The sequence below is a fragment of the Electrona antarctica genome, assembly GCF_951216825.1.
Source record: "Electrona antarctica genome assembly, chromosome: 6".
Taxonomy (NCBI): domain Eukaryota; kingdom Metazoa; phylum Chordata; class Actinopteri; order Myctophiformes; family Myctophidae; genus Electrona; species Electrona antarctica.
Genome location: NC_136811.1, coordinates 40,663,505 through 40,681,617, shown reverse-complemented (window position 1 = coordinate 40,681,617; position 18,113 = coordinate 40,663,505). Strand labels below are relative to the sequence as shown.

General features: G+C 44.1%; 1 protein-coding gene across 4 annotated transcripts in view; it reads left to right on the top strand.

Moving 5' to 3' along the window:
* Positions 1-3,552: 3,552 nt before the first annotated feature.
* lipeb (lipase, hormone-sensitive b) overlaps positions 3,553-18,113 on the top strand; it is a 48,923-nt gene continuing 34,362 nt past the window's right edge. For 2 of the 4 annotated variants that reach the window (XR_013790277.1, XM_079504630.1), the window contains exon 1: positions 3,553-3,689. Coding sequence is in view for 3 of the 4 variants with exons in the window: in XM_079504630.1 (XP_079360756.1) it covers positions 3,593-3,689 (97 nt within the window). In the remaining variant the exon portion in view is untranslated. Of the gene's footprint in view, positions 3,690-4,361; positions 4,396-8,182; positions 8,300-18,113 lie in introns of those variants that run through there. The other 2 variants (XM_079504632.1, XM_079504631.1) reach the window with 2 other exon arrangements.

The window sequence follows — 18,113 nt, the reverse complement described above, 5'->3', positions numbered from 1 at the left end:
ATGGTTTCTTGGTTAGAGTGGGTGACAATGTTATCACACATAAAGATGAAATTACCTACCTACAGGGCTGGACTGGGACAAAAATTCGGCCCGGTCATTTTCGCGTGAATTTGGCCCAGACCGGCCCACCACAACCAGCGCGCAGATAGCAGAAACTCTACCACCCACTCCGTCGAGGCACACACAAACAAACAAGCCCTAATACCACCACTTTTACAGAACAACATAAACGATACAAACCAACCAGTGCCGGTTCTAGGCGTTTAGTGGCCCTAAGCAACATAATATTATGTGCCCCCCCCCCTGCACTGCAACGCCGGGGGTGGTCCAGAAAAATCTGTAAATTTGCCATGGAAATGCTTCAATCTGGTGCACTTTGAGATCAAAATTAAGAGGCTAGATCAGGCCGCCAGTTGATATTAACCTGCGGGCCGCATTAGGTGAAGGTGGGGGCCACATGTGGCCCTCAGGCCGCCAGTTGATATTAACCTGCGGGCCGCATTAGGTGAAGGTGGGGGCCACATGTAGCCCTCAGGCCGCCAGTTCGCCAGGCCGCCAGTTCCATTGTTATGCGGATGACACGCAATTATACGTCCCCATAAAGCCTGGTCACTCTGACATCAATTGGATGTCCAGAAACTTCCTGCAACTAAATGAGTCCAAATCGGAATTAATTATATTTACCCCTCACTGCCCAAACACACAAATCTCTAATAATCTTACCTCCATTCTTGGTTCCCTCTCCAGTAATCAAAAAACGAAGGTCCGAAACCTAGGTGTAATGTTTGACCCTGAGCTGTCCTTTGATTTCCAGGTGACTAAGGTAGTCCAGTCTTGTTTTGTCCAGTTGAGACAATTAGCTAAGGTCAGGCCATTTCTTATTTTTCCTGACCTAGAAAAAGTCATTCATGCTTTTATCTCTTCCAGATTAGATTACTGCAATGCACTTTATTCAGGTATCAGTAAACAGAACATTTACACAGTCTACAACTGACAAAATGCAGCTGCTAGACTACTGACGCGCACAAAGATAAGTGAGCACATTACACCTGTCCTTGCGGCACTCCATTGGTTACCTGTACGTTTTAGAATAGATTTTAAGATTGTATTACTTGTTTTTAAAGCTCTAAATGGTCTGGCACCTGCTTACATTCGTAATCTTTTAACTCCCTACAAACCTGGCCGCTGCCTGAGATCATCCGGTTTAACCCTATTAAAGGTTCCAAAATCTCGCCTTATCACAAAAGGCGACCGGGCCTTTGCTGTACGGGCCCCTCGGCTGTGGAACTCACTGCCTGAGGATCTCAGGCTGGCAAACTCAGTATCCTCTTTTAAATCACGGTTAAAAACTCACCTTTATTGCACATCCTTTTTATGAAATGTTTTAATTGTGTTTATTTAGTTTTATTCTTATTGTATTTTTTACTGCTATTATTATCTGTAAAGCACTTAAACTTGTTTTTGGAAAGGTGCTATATAAATAAAGTTATTATTATTATTATTATTATTATTATATTAACCTGCGGGCCGCATTAGGTGAAGGTGGGGGCCACATGTGGCCCTCATGCCGCCAGTTGATATTAACCTGCGGGCCGCATTAGGTGAAGGTGGGAGCTACATGTGGCCCTCAGGCCGCCAGTTGATACTAACCTGAGGGCCGCATTAGGTGAAGGTGTGGGCCACATGTGGCCCCCAGCCTACAGTTGATATTAACCTGCGGGCCTTTTCTTTTTCTAGTTTGAACCTTTTAACCTTTTAACTAGTTCTCTATTAAAATAGTTTTTACTTCTTTCTGTACAGCGCCCCCGGTGTAGAGGGATGGTATGACAGACTGGTATAAACAGTGCCCCCAGTGGGGAGGGATGGTATGACAGACTGACTGGTATAAACAGCGCCCCCAGTGTGGAGGGATGGTATGACAGACTGACTGGTATAAACAGCATCCCCAGTGGGGAGGGATGGTATAAACAGCACCCCCAGTGTAGAGGGATGGTATAAACAGCGCCCCCAGTGTAGAGGGATGGTATAAACAGCGCCCCCAGTGTAGAGGGATGGTATAAACATCCCTCAACTGTAGGCTGGGGGCCACATGTGGCCCCCAGCCTACAGTTGATATTAACCTGCGGGCTGCATTAAGTGAAGGTGGGGGCCACATGTGGCCCTCAGGCCGCCAGTAGCCCATGTATGGGATAGGGGATACATTAAAAAAATAAAATAAAATCTTCTCCCTCCAGTGGTTGTGGCCCTAAGCGACCGCTTATACTGCTTATGCCTAGAACCGGCCCTGAAACCAACAGACAACTACACAACCCTTTGTCACTCACTGATACAGGTACAGTGACATTATCATGATGGCAGAATGGCAGCACGCCCGGACCTTTCCTGGTGGCCTTCCGCCTATTGGCCTGCCTGCCTGGTTTTTTTTAATCATGGTGGCCCCCTACGGTCACGGCCCACCGGGAAAATGCCCGGTATGACCTGTGGCCAGTCCAGCCCTGCCTACCTAGGTTCCATCCTGGAGGCTAATCTTTCCGGTGATAAAATGGCCACCAACTTAATCAAAAAGGTCAACCAAAGAACAAGATTCCTTTACAGGATCTCCTCACTGGTCAACAAAAACACCTTGAAGACCTTAACAGGAGCCCTCGTACAAGGTTTATTTGACTATGCATGCACCTCCTGGTACCACAGCACCTCAAAAGCCCTTAAAACTAGGCTCCAGACTTCCCAAAACAAACTGGTCAGGCCTCACCCCCCGAACCCACCTCACCCCTGCCCACTTTGACAGGCTGGAATGGCTTAGGGTCGACGACAGAGTACAGCATCTTGCAATGGGTCTGGTCCACAAGATTCGATACACCACCAAGATACCCATGTACCTGTCTAGATACTTCCTTAATGTTAACGAAGTCCACACCCACAACACCAGAGGGAGTGCAACGAACCATGTACAACCCAGATTCGGCACAAACAAGGGTCTCAATTATTTTCGCTCCTATGCCACCAAAATGTGGAACGCCCTACCAACAGTCATTAAGACATGCGAATCCCTTGACTCCTTCAAAACCGCTCTCAAAGGGCACCTACGGATGGCTGCAATTCGAAACTGGCCCCCGTAAATTTTCCCTCACTGTATATGTTTCGTTTCCCTTTTTACCTCCATTATGATGAATTCCTGTTCTGTTTTGTCTATATAGAAGTGTCTATTTGTATGTCTCTAAATGTTTTTATGGGTGTGGGTGAACATGGTGGACCCTCTTGTAAACCAGTGTATTGCTTAATTGGGTCGTCCACTCACAGTTAACAGCTTGTGCAGTTTGTGCTTGAAATGTACTGTAATTCTGTTGCAATCAATTGCAACAGAATTACAATTTTTGCAATCAATCAAAAAAAAAGACTCAGGACGCCTTTCTGTGCAACCAAGGGCAACGGGGCGGTACATAACGGATTTTCAAGATTCGCGATTGGCTATCCGAATGTAAACCCCAAGCTTATTGGCTGCCGTTCGTTCGTGGGCGCGGCCGCCGTTCCGGCATGTATGCATTGCTCGAGGTCTGAGTGAGGAGGCGGTGCGTAAACAGTGTGGGTGAAGATGGCGTCCGCAAACGGCGCAAAGAAGACCGGAGGCAGTAGACTCGAAAAAGGCGTGAATGGGAGACGCTCGACGAAACACAAAGAAGGGCCAGTGGGTGAGTTTACCTCGTCCGTTTGAGCCGCGACATTGCGTGGCTTTGTCAGCGACAGCAGTCAAACCGTCAGTGAACCGCTCTAGAGCTATTGTTAGCAGCTATATCCGCCTGCAACACCCAAGTTCAGCAGCAGGGATTTAAGCCTCCCTGTCCTCAAGTGCCAACGTGTAGGCTTACCACTAGGCTAGTCTCTTGCATTGGCTGTTTGGACAGTAGTAGAACACAGAGACGGTGCGGAATGAGATGTACTGTAAACCAGTGGACCCTTACAAAAGTCTAACTCTCTGACAGTGACAGTATAGAAATTAAACTAAATGGACCCGTTATGAAATGGACCAGTTATAGGGTTAATTTGGTTCCATGTGTATACTATACTGTGTGTGAACTGTGAAGGCAAGTCCTTGAAAAGTTTGAGAACCACTACTGTAAACACATGGACGTTTCGGTGTGTTTCACTTTCAGTGCTTTGATTGTCATTTATTATGTCTGCGAGCATCCTCCTCCCAGCTTCTGCTTCCCAGCAGCTTTGACATCACCACCAACCCAACTTGCTTTTATTGGCTGTAATACAAGGACTTGCTTTTTGTGTACCTGTTCTCAGATGTATTTATTTAAGTTTTTGTTTCTTTGATAACATGCATTCTCTCTTTGTGCATTCCTTCCTCGTCTCAGTTGCTGACATGGACATTACTATCCACCAGCGCAGGTACTCAGTCTAAACAGATTACCACAGGGCAATGGGGTGAGGGGCTGGGTTAATTCGATCTAGCAGGTGGTGCTGAGGAGACGTTGGCTTTGTTGTTCCTATCCCAGCCACTATGTCATTAGGATTATGAACTCATTGAGTCAAGAGAATGGATAGTAACGCTGGAAGCATTAGTGCAGTGCGGATAGACTGCATGAAACGAGACAGCTCTGTCTGGCATATTGTGACACATGGTCTTCCGTGTGGAAAGGAAGCTGGAAGCACCGTGAATCTCCTGTTGTGTTGTGAGTGAAACGGACCCCCACTGTTTAACTCATCTCGCCTTTAATTAAGCCAGTAAAGCCACTGCTATGCACACTACCGAATGGAACAAGTGATCCTAAGTAAGAGTTTTAGCAACCATTAGTTTCAAACAATCCCTCACACTTGTCATGGATAGACCCACGGTAATTATAAACTGCAACTTGGCTTGGAGCCTTGGACTGCCTCTTGCATGCTGCCTGTCTTTAGAAAGGCCCTTTGTTTTATAATGATGACTCGCTGTGTAGAATTAATAGGATTAGAAGAGCTCTGTTACTCCCACACCGAGCTAGCAAAGTTATCTGATCTCCGATGTGCTGTGTGGAGTCGATGCCACATTCGCTGTGTTAGGTCGTTTTTCTTGTCCTTAAGCTCTCTAGGCTTACACCTGGTTTACTACTTCGGCCCTGGTACTGCTGTGACTGGAAACCAGGGAAGGGGAAGCCTTGTGGTGTCCTACTGTATATAAGAGAGAGGCGTGGGGCTGCTCATTGTTGCTGACTTCCTGTTGTTGAGTGTGGCCCTGGTGTGAATGAAGGGGAATCTGTCTGCGTTTGGCACAACATGGGTCACATCCTCTGGCCCCCTGACTGACTGTTACGCCACTGGACGCCCTGCTGCTGACACGTCCACCAACATGTTCAATAATAACACAGAAGATGCTATTTTTAAAAGCTGCTTCCCATAGCTGTGGCAAGTTGGTGCAGTGTACCATGTGAGCCAAGTGGGACAACGACAACTATGCAGTATTGAGTCATATGTGTGTGACGGATAGTGTCAGTTTACTGAGATCTGTCTCAGTAAAGCTATGGTGTCATAGTCTTCACTGGGAGATTTTATTCCAGGCCAGCACATTGTTACAAGCACAACTGATCTTAATATTTTATAAGACTGGCTGGTGTGTAAACCACTCGACAACAACTAGGCCTTATCACCAGTACCTATACTCAAAATGAGTAATGTACAGTACTAGGGCCAAAACAGTCTATGCATTTCATTTTATATTTTAAAACATTTTTAAAAAATTGTGAAAATGGCTGATCTACTGTACGTGTCGTATTGCGATGTGCGGTAAGCTTATGTCAGCCATTTTTCAAATTTGCAACAGATTAATCCAATCTAATATAGATTCTACACACATCATACATACACCTGGAAACGGTTCTGACGATTATGCAAAATACCTGATTATCTAATATAATTGCGATTAGGTGATTATGTAATTGTGACAGACCTATCAACACCCTCAACTAGGCCCAACAGGGCTTCATTCATTCATGCCACTTTTCCATTGATATAGTACAGTGCTCTGGAGTTCGGACAGAGCACACCCCAGGTCTCAAGAGATGTGAGCCTTTGTACTTTGCAGAAAGTTTGTCCTGAAAACAGAGTAGTGTGTGTGTGAGCCAGTACCTGAACAGCCAGTGTAGGTTGACAGCCTTGACCTTGTGTTTATTTTCAAAATGAGCCTGAGAAACACTTGGGAGGTGTATAGAATAGAATAGACTTTATTTGACATTTTCACTAGTCAAGTGCATAGGACATTTTGGAGCTCAGCTCCCAGATCCAGCATAAAAAAAACATAAAATACAGACAAGACGGAGAAAAAAAACATACGATCCTACATATATCCTATCATACTCTTTAAAAGCCATCAATATGTGTTAATGCGTAACGTGACGTCATATCAATATTCAAATTAGGGGTGGGAATTCTGTAGGCAGTTTATTATATAGGCTACAATGTATAGTATACCCTATGTATGTAGACTGCTAGGAGATCCTGGGAGCCTTGGTTTTTGAGGCAGCAAACTATGAAATCTTGGTTGCAGTTCAAAGTGCATTTAGCATAGTAGTGTGTCTAAACTCTAAAGGTTTACCATCCTGTTTATCTCTGTCACTGATCCTATGTTGTGTGGCAAAGTGAACAGTGAATAAGTTATCTGTTGCGTCTGTGGTCGAGGAACCGTAAGTAGTGATTCTGAATTACTCATTCTTTCTGAAATTCTTTCTCAGGATTTAGCTTTTAGCACATATTTTATATTAAAATGGATTCTATCAATATGTAACAAAACAAGTCCTAGTGTTTACTGTTTACATTTGGTAAAGTAATTTTCTTTGTATGTTATAAATTGTGCTATTACAGTGTATTGGCACAATTGGGCAGAATTATTTGAATTCATTTTGCGCTCAGGTGGCATAGGGGTAAAGTACCTGTCCACCACCATGGCGTCATAACAATTTAAGTGTATCCTGGCTCCTATTTCATTTAGCATAAACATCAACTGCAAATGGTAAAGTTTTATAATCCTATCTAACGTTAGGCCTTCTGTAAACCATAAGAATGAGTAATCTCTCACATGGGGACAAGGGGATTCCCATGTCCAATGTCCTTTCTCTGGATTGGTAATGGGTATTTCAGTGAGCTCACCACAAAGATTGGTGAGTCACCATTGGTGAGTCACCAATCTTAGTTGTAGCTAAGCAGTAAAATCCTCAATGTTAATTCGTCAGGTTAAAATCTAAGAGATATTTTACATTGTATGAGATGTCCCTCATGTCATACCCTTTTCCACTTAACGCTGGTTAGGGTCATGAGAAGTATGAGCCGTGCACGTGTACCACCGGTGTAAGTCTTACCACGAACAGAGTGAACCGCACTATTTGCCCGCTAACACTAGAATTTCTCAACATTTGGCTAACACTTGTCTCAGCCGCTTAAATGTCCACAAATGTTCCAAGTTCTGCAGTAATGCTAGTTAAGACGTGAACTCACATGTTGTGCCTTTTCTGAAGTAATTCTTCTCTCCCTGCATGTTGAGCAACACGGCCAGAAAGTTACAGCACATCTTTACAGTGTTTCCTGTACGGCTGCACTAGGCGTTTTGCAGTTCCGGTTACGGATATAGCATGTGTTTCCAAAGAATGCCTGATTTTATGTTTCACATTTATGTCACAGTCGTACATTTTTGTTTATTTGCACAGCTGTTGCACCTTGTACTCGTTGTCTTACCAGAGAGAGATTCAAGCCCATTCTAAAGAGAGAAGGAGCCAACTAGAATTAAACATTTTCATCTGCTGCCGCAAAAAATAGAATGTTGTCTTGGCTGTTGCCTCTCTGTATGAGCACTGTCTGAAGGTGATGGGAGTTGAGCCACGCAGCCAATGATGGCCAAGGTTACTTTCTGTCAGAGGGTGAAAGGTAACTGGGTTCCAGTTGATCTAATACTGTTTTCCTAAAAACACACTGTGCGCATGTGCACTGTCTAGAGTCCTCTTGGCCAATTTGTGTTCCCCTGTGGAAGGAATAGTAGAGGGGAAATAAGCAGAGGAACACTTGGCCTCTGAGTGGAACATGGTATGACAACAAGGCCGACCAAAGCCACAACACACAACGGGGGAGTTTCCATGTGAAAGACGAGGGAGCCGCAGCAAGCGAGAGGACACATTTGCAGCACCCTGTCCTCTTCTCCTCCCTCCCTCCCTCCCTTCCTTCCTATCTTCCCCTCTCATTCTGTGTCTCTTTTTCTCCATGCTTTCATTGCTGTCCTTCCTCCTGGGAAGAGAGGAGACAGACAAGGACAGAGACATGAACTCATATGCTGGTAAAATGCTACCTTTTCTGTACTCTTTTAGTTTGTAGATGGTAGGAGTGTAAGAAACTATCAATACATTTAAACACTGTTTTGTGACACTGTTACTGTCTTTATGTAGTTTTATCTTTAATCAAATGCTCATTCTATTGTGATATGATGATGGATCTTATAGGGACTGTGATGAATACAAAAAATGTAGATCCCACCGTGAATGTATGCATGGGGTGTTGTGTATACTGGCAGTTTACCTAAAATTAGGCCTCGATTTAAAATAAATCACAATATATTCACGTTCACATTGCTTTTCTTTTTAGTAATATTGAGTTAACACAGTTCCTGTAGCACACACACACACACACACACACACACACACACACGATTACAGGTCCCAGCAGAAGTCATTATGTCTGTCATGCTGATGCTGCCAGTGGCAGTTGTAGTGCATGATTTATTGATGTACCCGCCTTCATCTATGTTTAATGTGTAGAGGCCAGGTTAAGGGTTTGTGTGGTCCATTTTTGGTCCTACAGATTCCATAACTCTTTGTGTTGACACATCTCAGGGGAGGCTCTAATCACAGTTTGAACACGGGTTAAGTAAGACCTGTCCCTGTGATATGAGAGGTCGGGATCATGGTCATGTGGTGTCTCAAGTTCAAATACAGGAGTTTATCTCAAAAATGACTAAGGCCTCATAAGAGGCTCTGGAATATAAATTCCTTGTCATAGAGACACTAAAATGTATCTGAGAAATACAACACAAGATATACAATTGTGAAATATAGAACCATACAACAGTGAAATCTATACAAAATGTATACAAAATTAAATACATTCAATGCAATCAATATAGAGAAATATTGAAAGATTTATGTGGATTAAATCCATGTCCTGACAATAGACCTGAATGCCCCTAGTTATAATGGAGTAGGCCTACAGTAGGTAGGTCACCTGCAGGTGAAAAGGGGAAGGCGGCCATCACAATTAGGGTTAAAAGATAGGTTTACAAAAAAAATTATAAAAAAGTTGAGTATTAGATACAAAAATATTTTAATTGTATTTTATTTTTACAAAAAGTATTTAAGGTCAAAATCTACATTAAGGCCAAGAGGAGATAGTGTTTTTAAGGACTGAATCCAGAAAGCTTCGTGTTTTAGCAGAAGCTGATCCATCTGTCCTCCTCTTCTAGGTACAGACACTTTTTCTATGCCTATATAGTGTAGAGAGGATACAGGGTGGTTGGCTTCCACAGAATGGGCGGCAACGGGATATGTAATATTCTTGCACCGAATAGTGCTGCGGTGCTCTGCTATGCGTACTTTTAATTCACGAGAAGTCATACCTACATACGCCTTGCCACACGGGCATGTCGGTAGGTAAATGACAGCCCTAGTTGTGCAGGTAATAATGCCTCTGATGGGGATATTTTTTACCAGAATGAGGATGCTTAAATTTGTGACATTTGCGAGTGCTGTTGCATTGGGCGCAGGAGCCACATTTATAGTTGCCGTTAGGAATAGGAGCCAATACACGTTGAGTGTGGGTTGGGACAGGGGGTAAATCGGACTAACCATGATCATGATCCCGACCTCTCATATCACAGGGACAGGTCTTACATAACCCGTGTTCCCCTAACCCCTTCTGATTGGTTGCATGACTCTCTGGCACCATACTTAAGTGTGAACCATTATGTGCTCTGTATTCCCTGATGAAGGCTTAACCGCCAAAACGTTGGATTCATTTTTTGTCTTACCTGCTGTCCTAATAAAATATTGGTGCTATTGGCGTGTGGTGTGCGGTCACCCTCTTGTTTTTTCAAGATTTCCTCTACATGCTTTGTGTTGTTGACATAGTCAGAGGAGGCCCTAATCACATGCTTTGAACAAGTACTGACAAGTACTGGCAGATTTGAACAAACTGACATCCCATCCACAGCCCATAGTGGTTTCTAGCCTGTTCTCAGTGTAGGGCAAGGCTCTTGTGGCATTTTGTCGTCGCCAAGTGGTTTAGGGCTGTAAATACCAATTATTGTCTTATTGATTATTCTGTCTTTTTGATTGTTTCGTTTGTGCAGTATATCAACAAATCCATTAACCCCTTAAGAGTTATTTTATACACGCGACACAAGTCACACAACAGTGTCGTGCAAGAACGGTGACAATAGATCGCTGTCAATTGTTGCTTAATTATCAATAATGTTTTATAATCAATGAAATTGATTGGTTTGATTTAACTTTTGCAGCCCTAAAGTGGTTTGTTGGAGCCTATAGATTAAAGTTAGAAACGGTGCAGCATGCAGAGTTGGTGGTCATTTGTGCCATGCGTGATGCCTGTAATGGCAGTTTGCCCAACTCTGTTCTCATTTGCAGAATGTGGTATGCATCAGGGAACAGGGGTTGAACTTGACATATAAGGTCTCAGAGGTACTGGCCTGTCGGGCAAGTACAGGTCATGTTCTACTTGCCCAAAAGTCATTCCCACTTGCCAGAAAAGTAAATGGTCGATTATGAAATAATAGGTACGATTGTAATTACTGTTCAATTTAACTTCTGGGGCTGTGCGATAATGTCATACCTAAATCTTTATGCCAAATGCCTACTATGAATATGACTATGGGTTCACACTTCAAACAGAACATTATAGGTCAACAGTGCTCTTCCACAGACCAGAAGACAGAGCGCTCTGGCCACGTTCAGGTGGTATCTCGTGTTGTGTTTATAGACTGTTGTGTCCCCTCTCGAACGAGCACTTGCCCGGTCGGGCATCCTGAAGGCAAACTCCACCTGCTTGAAGGTTTTATTTACCTTCCAGGGGCAGGTGGGCAACCATTAGTGTCAATGCCTGCGGGGACATAATGCGCCTAGGTCTCCTCATCATTAAACACGTTTTAGAGCAGCTTTCTTACAGTATGCTGATGCAGTCAGTTTATAAGGTGGTTCATACATAGTTTATTCTATTAGCATAATAACTCCTATTGCCGTGTCCTGAGTTATTACCTCCTCACTCTAATTAAGCAGCCTAATTTTACTTTTGGCCATGGGCCCGGAACTAGTTTGGCCTGGCCCAGCTGGTGCTGGTGCCAGCTATTTGCCTGATGAAGACCTTGTAGGTCGAAACGTTGCAATTTGTTGCCTCTAAATAAAGTAAGTCTCAGAGCTCTAGAAACTAGTGTGCGGATGTTCTTTATCTTCCCAGCTGGTGCTGAAACATTGTGAATTGGTGTCTCCAGTCCAGACAGAATTTATGTCGCTGGGCACTTAGGGTGGGTGGGTGTGTGTGGTCTGTATAGATGTGTGTGATGCTGTAATTGTTTTATAGCGCTGCAACTGTCAATCATGTTCTTAGCGATTATGTTATTGATCACTTTGTCAATTAATCAAGACAACATGGTCTGGGAGTTATTATCAAAATATATTGATAGCTGCCTGCTGTCTTCATTGCCGTACAGTTCTGCTGCTTTCATTGTCTCCACCAGGCCGAAGGCATGGGGGGAGAGTATGTTTTGCACTCCGTCCGTGTGTGTGTCTGTCCCTCCGTCTGTGCACAGCTAATCTCCGGCACCGTTAACCCGGTCGATTTTGCACACACACTCCCTGAATATCAACAATGAACCTCTGCCCCCAAATTTCCAGAACGGCCTGTTATAGCGCCACCAGGATGCCGACTTTTGAAAAACAACAAAATTACTCCTCCAGATTCTGCCCAAAAATCCCGCAAATCGTTACACACTATCTCTATAGTCATGTGTTCAAGATGGATCTGTCCGATATTTTATATTCCATCCTAATTGGCTAACATTTGCTTTCAAAGTTTGCAGGATTGGCCCTTTTGAAACAAGCCTCAAATCATGAACGCAGCGTGCAATTTACGTGAAATCTTTCACAGACTTTCCTACTAGGCTGAGGAATATATCCCACCCTTTTCACATTGGCCTGTTATAGCGCCACCAACAGGTGGATTTTTGCAAAACACATTTTTGGAACAAAATGGCTCAAATCATCCAATTGCCATCAATGGTGTAAGAACAAATGGCACCCTTTTCACATCGGCCTATTATAGCGCCACCAGGAGGCCACAACCTGACCTGGCCTGGTGGAGACCTGGGCCCCGAGGGGAACCTTTTCTAGTTATCTCTCTGTTTCTTTCTCTCTCTCTGTCTCCCGTTCTCTCGCTGTATGAGGCCATGCGTTTGGAGTCATGGGATATTGCCTATGTAAGGAGTCTAAATTCCAAGAAAGACAGTTGAGCCACTGTGGAAGTATGCCCTTAGGCCTAGTTAATTTCTTTTAATGAGGTGTTAATTTATTCAACAAATACCTGCTTTCTTTGACCCTATAAGGTCCCATTTATTATAGCTTGTTATGGGCCAGCCTGCTGTACAGTGTGACACCTCATCTGAACAGGCAAGGAGCGAGCGTTCCAACGGTGATATAGCACGAAAATCTGTCCTGATATGGAGTGTTTTCATTGATTGAAGTATTTATTAACAGATTGGAGAATTACAGTACATTTCAAGCACAACTCAATACAAACTGTTAACTGTGGACGACACCCTAAAGCATGACACTTGTTTACAATTGGGTCCACCATGTTCAATTCATCATAACATTTAGAGACGTACAAATATACACTTCCATATTGCCAAAAACAGGAAATAATCATAGAGGAGGTAAAAAGGGGGGAAAAAACATATACAGTGAGGTGGAAAAGGGGTGGGTGGGGGATTCGGATTGTACGGGGGCCAGTTCGTCCGTAGGTGCCCTTTGACAGCGTTTTTTATTTAATTTAAATTTTAAGGAGTCAAGGGATTTGCATGTCTTAATGACTGTTGGTAGGGCGTTCCACATTTTGGTGGCATAGGAGCAAAAATAATTGAGTCCCTTGTTTGTGCCGAATCTGGGTTGCACATGGTTTGTTGTGTCTCATATTGCGTTGCGACGTAGCCTGAACCAATCAAATAATCAATAAATAGTAGTGTGTAGATCTAAACCAATAAAGGTGTTTCGGGCCGCAAAACACTAAGTATCTTGGTTACAATGAAATTGAGTTGAATCAAATGCCATGTTGTGTGATACGTGACCTGATATATCTGCTGTTGTCTAATGTCTGCCATGTATGTCGGGGGGCTGTGGCTCAGGAGGTAGAGCAGGTCGCCCAATGATCCATGGGTCGTCGGTTCGAATCCCAGCTCCTCCTGTCCACATGTTGAAGTGTCCTTGGGCAAGACACTGAACCCTACATTGCCTCTAATGAGTCGGTCGATGTGAGCTTACCACTATTGATGTGTGAATGTGGGAAGTGAGAACGCTGGCGTCGACTGTTCGCCGCTTCACCTCCCAATGTATGAATGAATGAACCATTGTAAAGCACTTGGAAAAGCGCTATAAAAAAGCAATTCATTACAATGTAGATCCCTAGAATAAGGATGCTAGGGTTCAAGCAGTTAAAATGAGATAAATCGACACTGATGATTTGACTGTGTAAAAGTTTGGGATTAACGTCGTTGACTCGTTGGTACTGTACCAGGCCTATAATGTAGGGCAAAGAGCAGGGATGAGATCGGATGATGAAACACAACAGCTGTGCAGTCAGTACAGGGCCTGATGCCACACACAAAAGTGTGTGTGTGTGCGTGTGCGTGTGAGTGTGCGCGCGTTGGGAATAATCTGTGAGACAAATGTCTCTTCACAAGTTTTCAGGGGGTTGTGATTCCCTTCCAGCAAAGTGAGATGGCATCTCCCATTACTCCTGCTCGATGACAGACTGGAGCAGAATAATGTGTGAACGGGGACTCCATTAGCTCTGTGACCCTTGAAGCGGTTCTCACTAATCCAAACAAACTGGTCAGGCTCCTACTTGATCTAGCCCCCCGAACCCACCTCACCCCTGCCCACTTCGACAGGCTGGAATGGCTTAGGGTCGACGACAGAGTACAGCATCTTGCAATGGGTCTGGTCCACAAGATTCGATACACCACCAAGATACCCATGTACCTGTCTAGATACTTCCTTAATGTTAACGAAGTCCACACCCACAACACCAGAGGGAGTGCAACGAACCATGTACAACCCAGATTCGGCACAAACAAGGGACTAAATTCTTTTCGCTCCTATGCCACCAAAATGTGGAACGCCCTACCAACTGTCATTAAGACATGCGAATCCCTTGACTCCTTCAAAACCGCTCTCAAAGGGCACCTACGGATGGCTGCAATTCGAAACTGGCCCCCGTAAAATCTGAATCCCCCCCCCGCCCCCCCCCCCTTCTTTCCCCTCACTGTATATATTTCTTTTCCCTTTTTACCTCCTTTTTGATGAATTCCTGTTCTGTCTATAGAAGTGTCTATTTGTACGTCTCTAAATGTTTTGATGATTTGAACATGGTGGACCCTGTTGGAAACAAGTGTAATGCTTAATTGGGTCGTCCACTCACAGTTAACAGCCTTTGTATTGAGTTTGTGCTTGAAATGTACTGTAATTCTGCAAACTGTTAATAAATTCTTCAATCAATCAATCAATCAAAAACCCCCCCCCTTCCATCGTCTACCATGCATACGCGTCATCCTATATTCACATACATACCCATTTTACTATTCCTCCTGGTCGTCGTCTTCATCACCATACTGTGTCTGTCTATGCCTAACAGAAACATACTTTTCAGGATTACCCGTATAATGCTTCCAAGATCATCGGACTCCCTACACCCACACTTTCTGAAATGAACAATAAGGCCATCACACAGTTAGCACTTTCAATATCAAATGACACTGATCATCCCCTGTACCGCTTCTTTAACCTCATGCCATCTGGACAAAGATAGAGAACCTTGCCATGGAAAAAGGTCCGTTTTAGTAGGAGTTGTTTTGTTCACTCAGCCATCACAGCATTAAACAAACTGCCCCGCCGATGGGATGGTTCTGTATCCGGTAGGGACCTCATGTTTTTGTATGGTCTTGGTGTTATGTGCTATGTGGTGTTTTTGATGTGTGTGTTTGAACAGACTGAAGACGAATATCCTTTGGGACAATAAAGATTATTATTATTATTGTAAATTGGATGACCAGTAAATCTCCAATACAAATTGGGTAAAAAACACCAGTGAAAGTTAAGCAGCGTGTGTCTGTGTGTCAAGTTACCATAAGTATATAATTGTCCACTACTCCACTTTTTGTAAGAACAATCTTCAAATATTGATGTGAGTGTGGAGGCTGACTGTTAATAGCTGGTGTCTGCTCTGCTGATCATATCCTGAATCTTTCCCTACATAGGCTAAGTGAAATATTTCTTCAATGGCAACAGACTAATTTTCTTTCCATAATGACTAGACGCTGACTCCTAAAGTCAAGCAGACTCCTCCACTTTATAGTCGTCCGATAATGATGACACTAATGGCTTATTTATTTCTCCTCGTCTTTTCTCCCCCTTGTCTCTGAGGGGGGGGGGGGGGTCTAGTCTAGTCTAGTCCTTCTCCTCACTGTTTCCTGTGGTTTCCACTTTCCACTGACTCTTGTCCTGTGTCCCTCAGCACCCAAGATAACCTTATACAGTAAGTACAAGCCTGGCCCCAGGGGCTGGTGTCCAGTGTCTTGGAAACGGCTATCTCAGGTAACTCTGTAGAAAAACACAATCTACCTGTTGCGAGCCAAGAGGAGCTTGCCGTGTTGTTTTGTAAAGACCGAGGGATGGACTCGACGGAGGGGTGCAATTTGTATCACACGCACGCACACAATTAGTTGTGTTATTTGCTTTGTAAGTTTGTTATTTATTTCCACCATTGATAACTATAAACACAGGCAGTATTTGAGAGTTTTGAGGGGAGCTAGACCCTCCTATGCCCAGCTTTGTGTGTGTGTTTGTGTGTACCCCATAGCGATGACTTGATTGGCTGAGCACGGAATTGAGGATAAAAACAAAGTGGGGACAGAAAATTGAGGACGCCAAAAGTGATTAGCCGGATTGGACTTGAGGATAAAAAGAGGAAACTAGAAAAAGTGCCCCTCGGGGCACAGGTCTCCACCAGGGCAGGTCGGGTTGTGGCCTCCTGGTGGCGCTATAATAGGCCAATGTGAAAAGGGTGTCATTTCTTCATACGCCTTTGATGGCAATTGGATGATTTGAGGCATTTTGTTCCAAAAATGTGTTTTGCAAAAATCAACCTGTTGGTGGCGCTATAACAGGCCAATGTGAAATGGGTGGGATATATTCCTCAGCCTAGTAAGAAAATGTGTGAAAGATTTCACGTAAATTGCATGCTGCGTTCATGATTTGAGGCTTTTGTTCAAAACGGGGCAATCTTGCAAACTGTGAAAGCCAATTATAGCCAATTGGGATGGAATATGAAATATCGGACAGATCCGACTTGAGCACATGACCATAGAGATACTGTGTAACGATTTGTGGACAGAATCTGGAGGAGTAATATCAAAAAATGTTTTACAAAAGTCGGCCTCCTGGTGGTGCTATAAAAGGCAGATGCGGAAAATGCAGGTCAAAGGTTTGTCCTTGGCCTCAAGGCGTGTGCATGCAACGTTTCACTCAGATCGGTGCAGTTTTAGGTAAAAAATGTGAAAAGCTGCCTCATGGTGGCGCTATAACAGGTCGTTCTGGAAAATGTGGGGCAGAGGTTCATCGTTGGCATCCAGGGAGTGTGTGTGCAAAGTTTGGCATCGACCGGGTTAACGGTGCCGGAGATTAGCTGGTAACAGACGGACGGAAGGACGGACACACACACACGGACGGAGTGCAAAACATACTCTCTCCCCATGCCTTCGGCCTGGTGGAGACAAAAAGTGATTGGCCAGAATGTGATGATGTATGATAAGAGCGCGCCTCACTTCACACATGTGTGATTCTTTTTCTTTCCTATTGTATTACAATATGCAAGAATTGCAACGCAATATAGGTAATTAATACTAAAAACAAATTGCAAACGACCCTGGTTGTTCAGTTGTTCACCAGCAGTATACCTACTTGTGCAATTCTATTTAGTCATCATGTGTTGAGTGCATGCAGGAGTGTGTGACTGTGTGTGCGTGCGGTGGGCAATATCATGTGTATTTGTTTGTTTCCCTAGCATTGTGATGTAAGGGAAGCCCCTATGCTTCTTTCTCTCCCTTCCTATTTCATGCGTAGAGCTCGGCGGATTTGGGTCTGATTAGTGTGGATTTACATTGGTCTCGCTCACATTGCAACCAATGAGCCTCCGTGAGCCCAGGGCTATGAAGGGGATTAGTTATTAGACGTAAGAGAGCATAATGTAACTGTAAGACATGGCCAGCGATCCATGCACCCTACAGTGTCATAGGTGTCAACTCCCCCCCAGCTGTCTGTTGCGCTTGCTTGCTGCTGCTAGGAGCTAACTGGTGGGAGGCAAGCTTTTTAAAGATGTGCTTTTTATGGCGTGACTCTGCAGGAATGTCTATGAGAGTGTCTCTTTGTGTGCCTGTGTGCTGCCCGGAGCTAATCCTGGAGCGATCAACGCCAAATAGTGCCACTAGGCCACAGAAGTACCTCCTGTAGGAGTAATTTGGGCGTCATATTATCGACTGACATCACAAATGGCTGACATCACAGGCTGGCCACTGTCCGCGATCCACATTGGAGCCAGACCGTACGTGGACGTTCTAACCATGGACTTCGATTTAAAGGGACACTTTTTGAAGACCGCCAGCCCCTCCTATATACAGCTTTTTGTCCTTGACTCGTGTCACATTTGCCATTGACAATGAAAGGAGAATTACGTCATATGTCTGAACTTTTTGTGGCAACACAAACATTAAATGCCATTGACAATGAAATGATAATTTACGTCATATGTAGACGAGC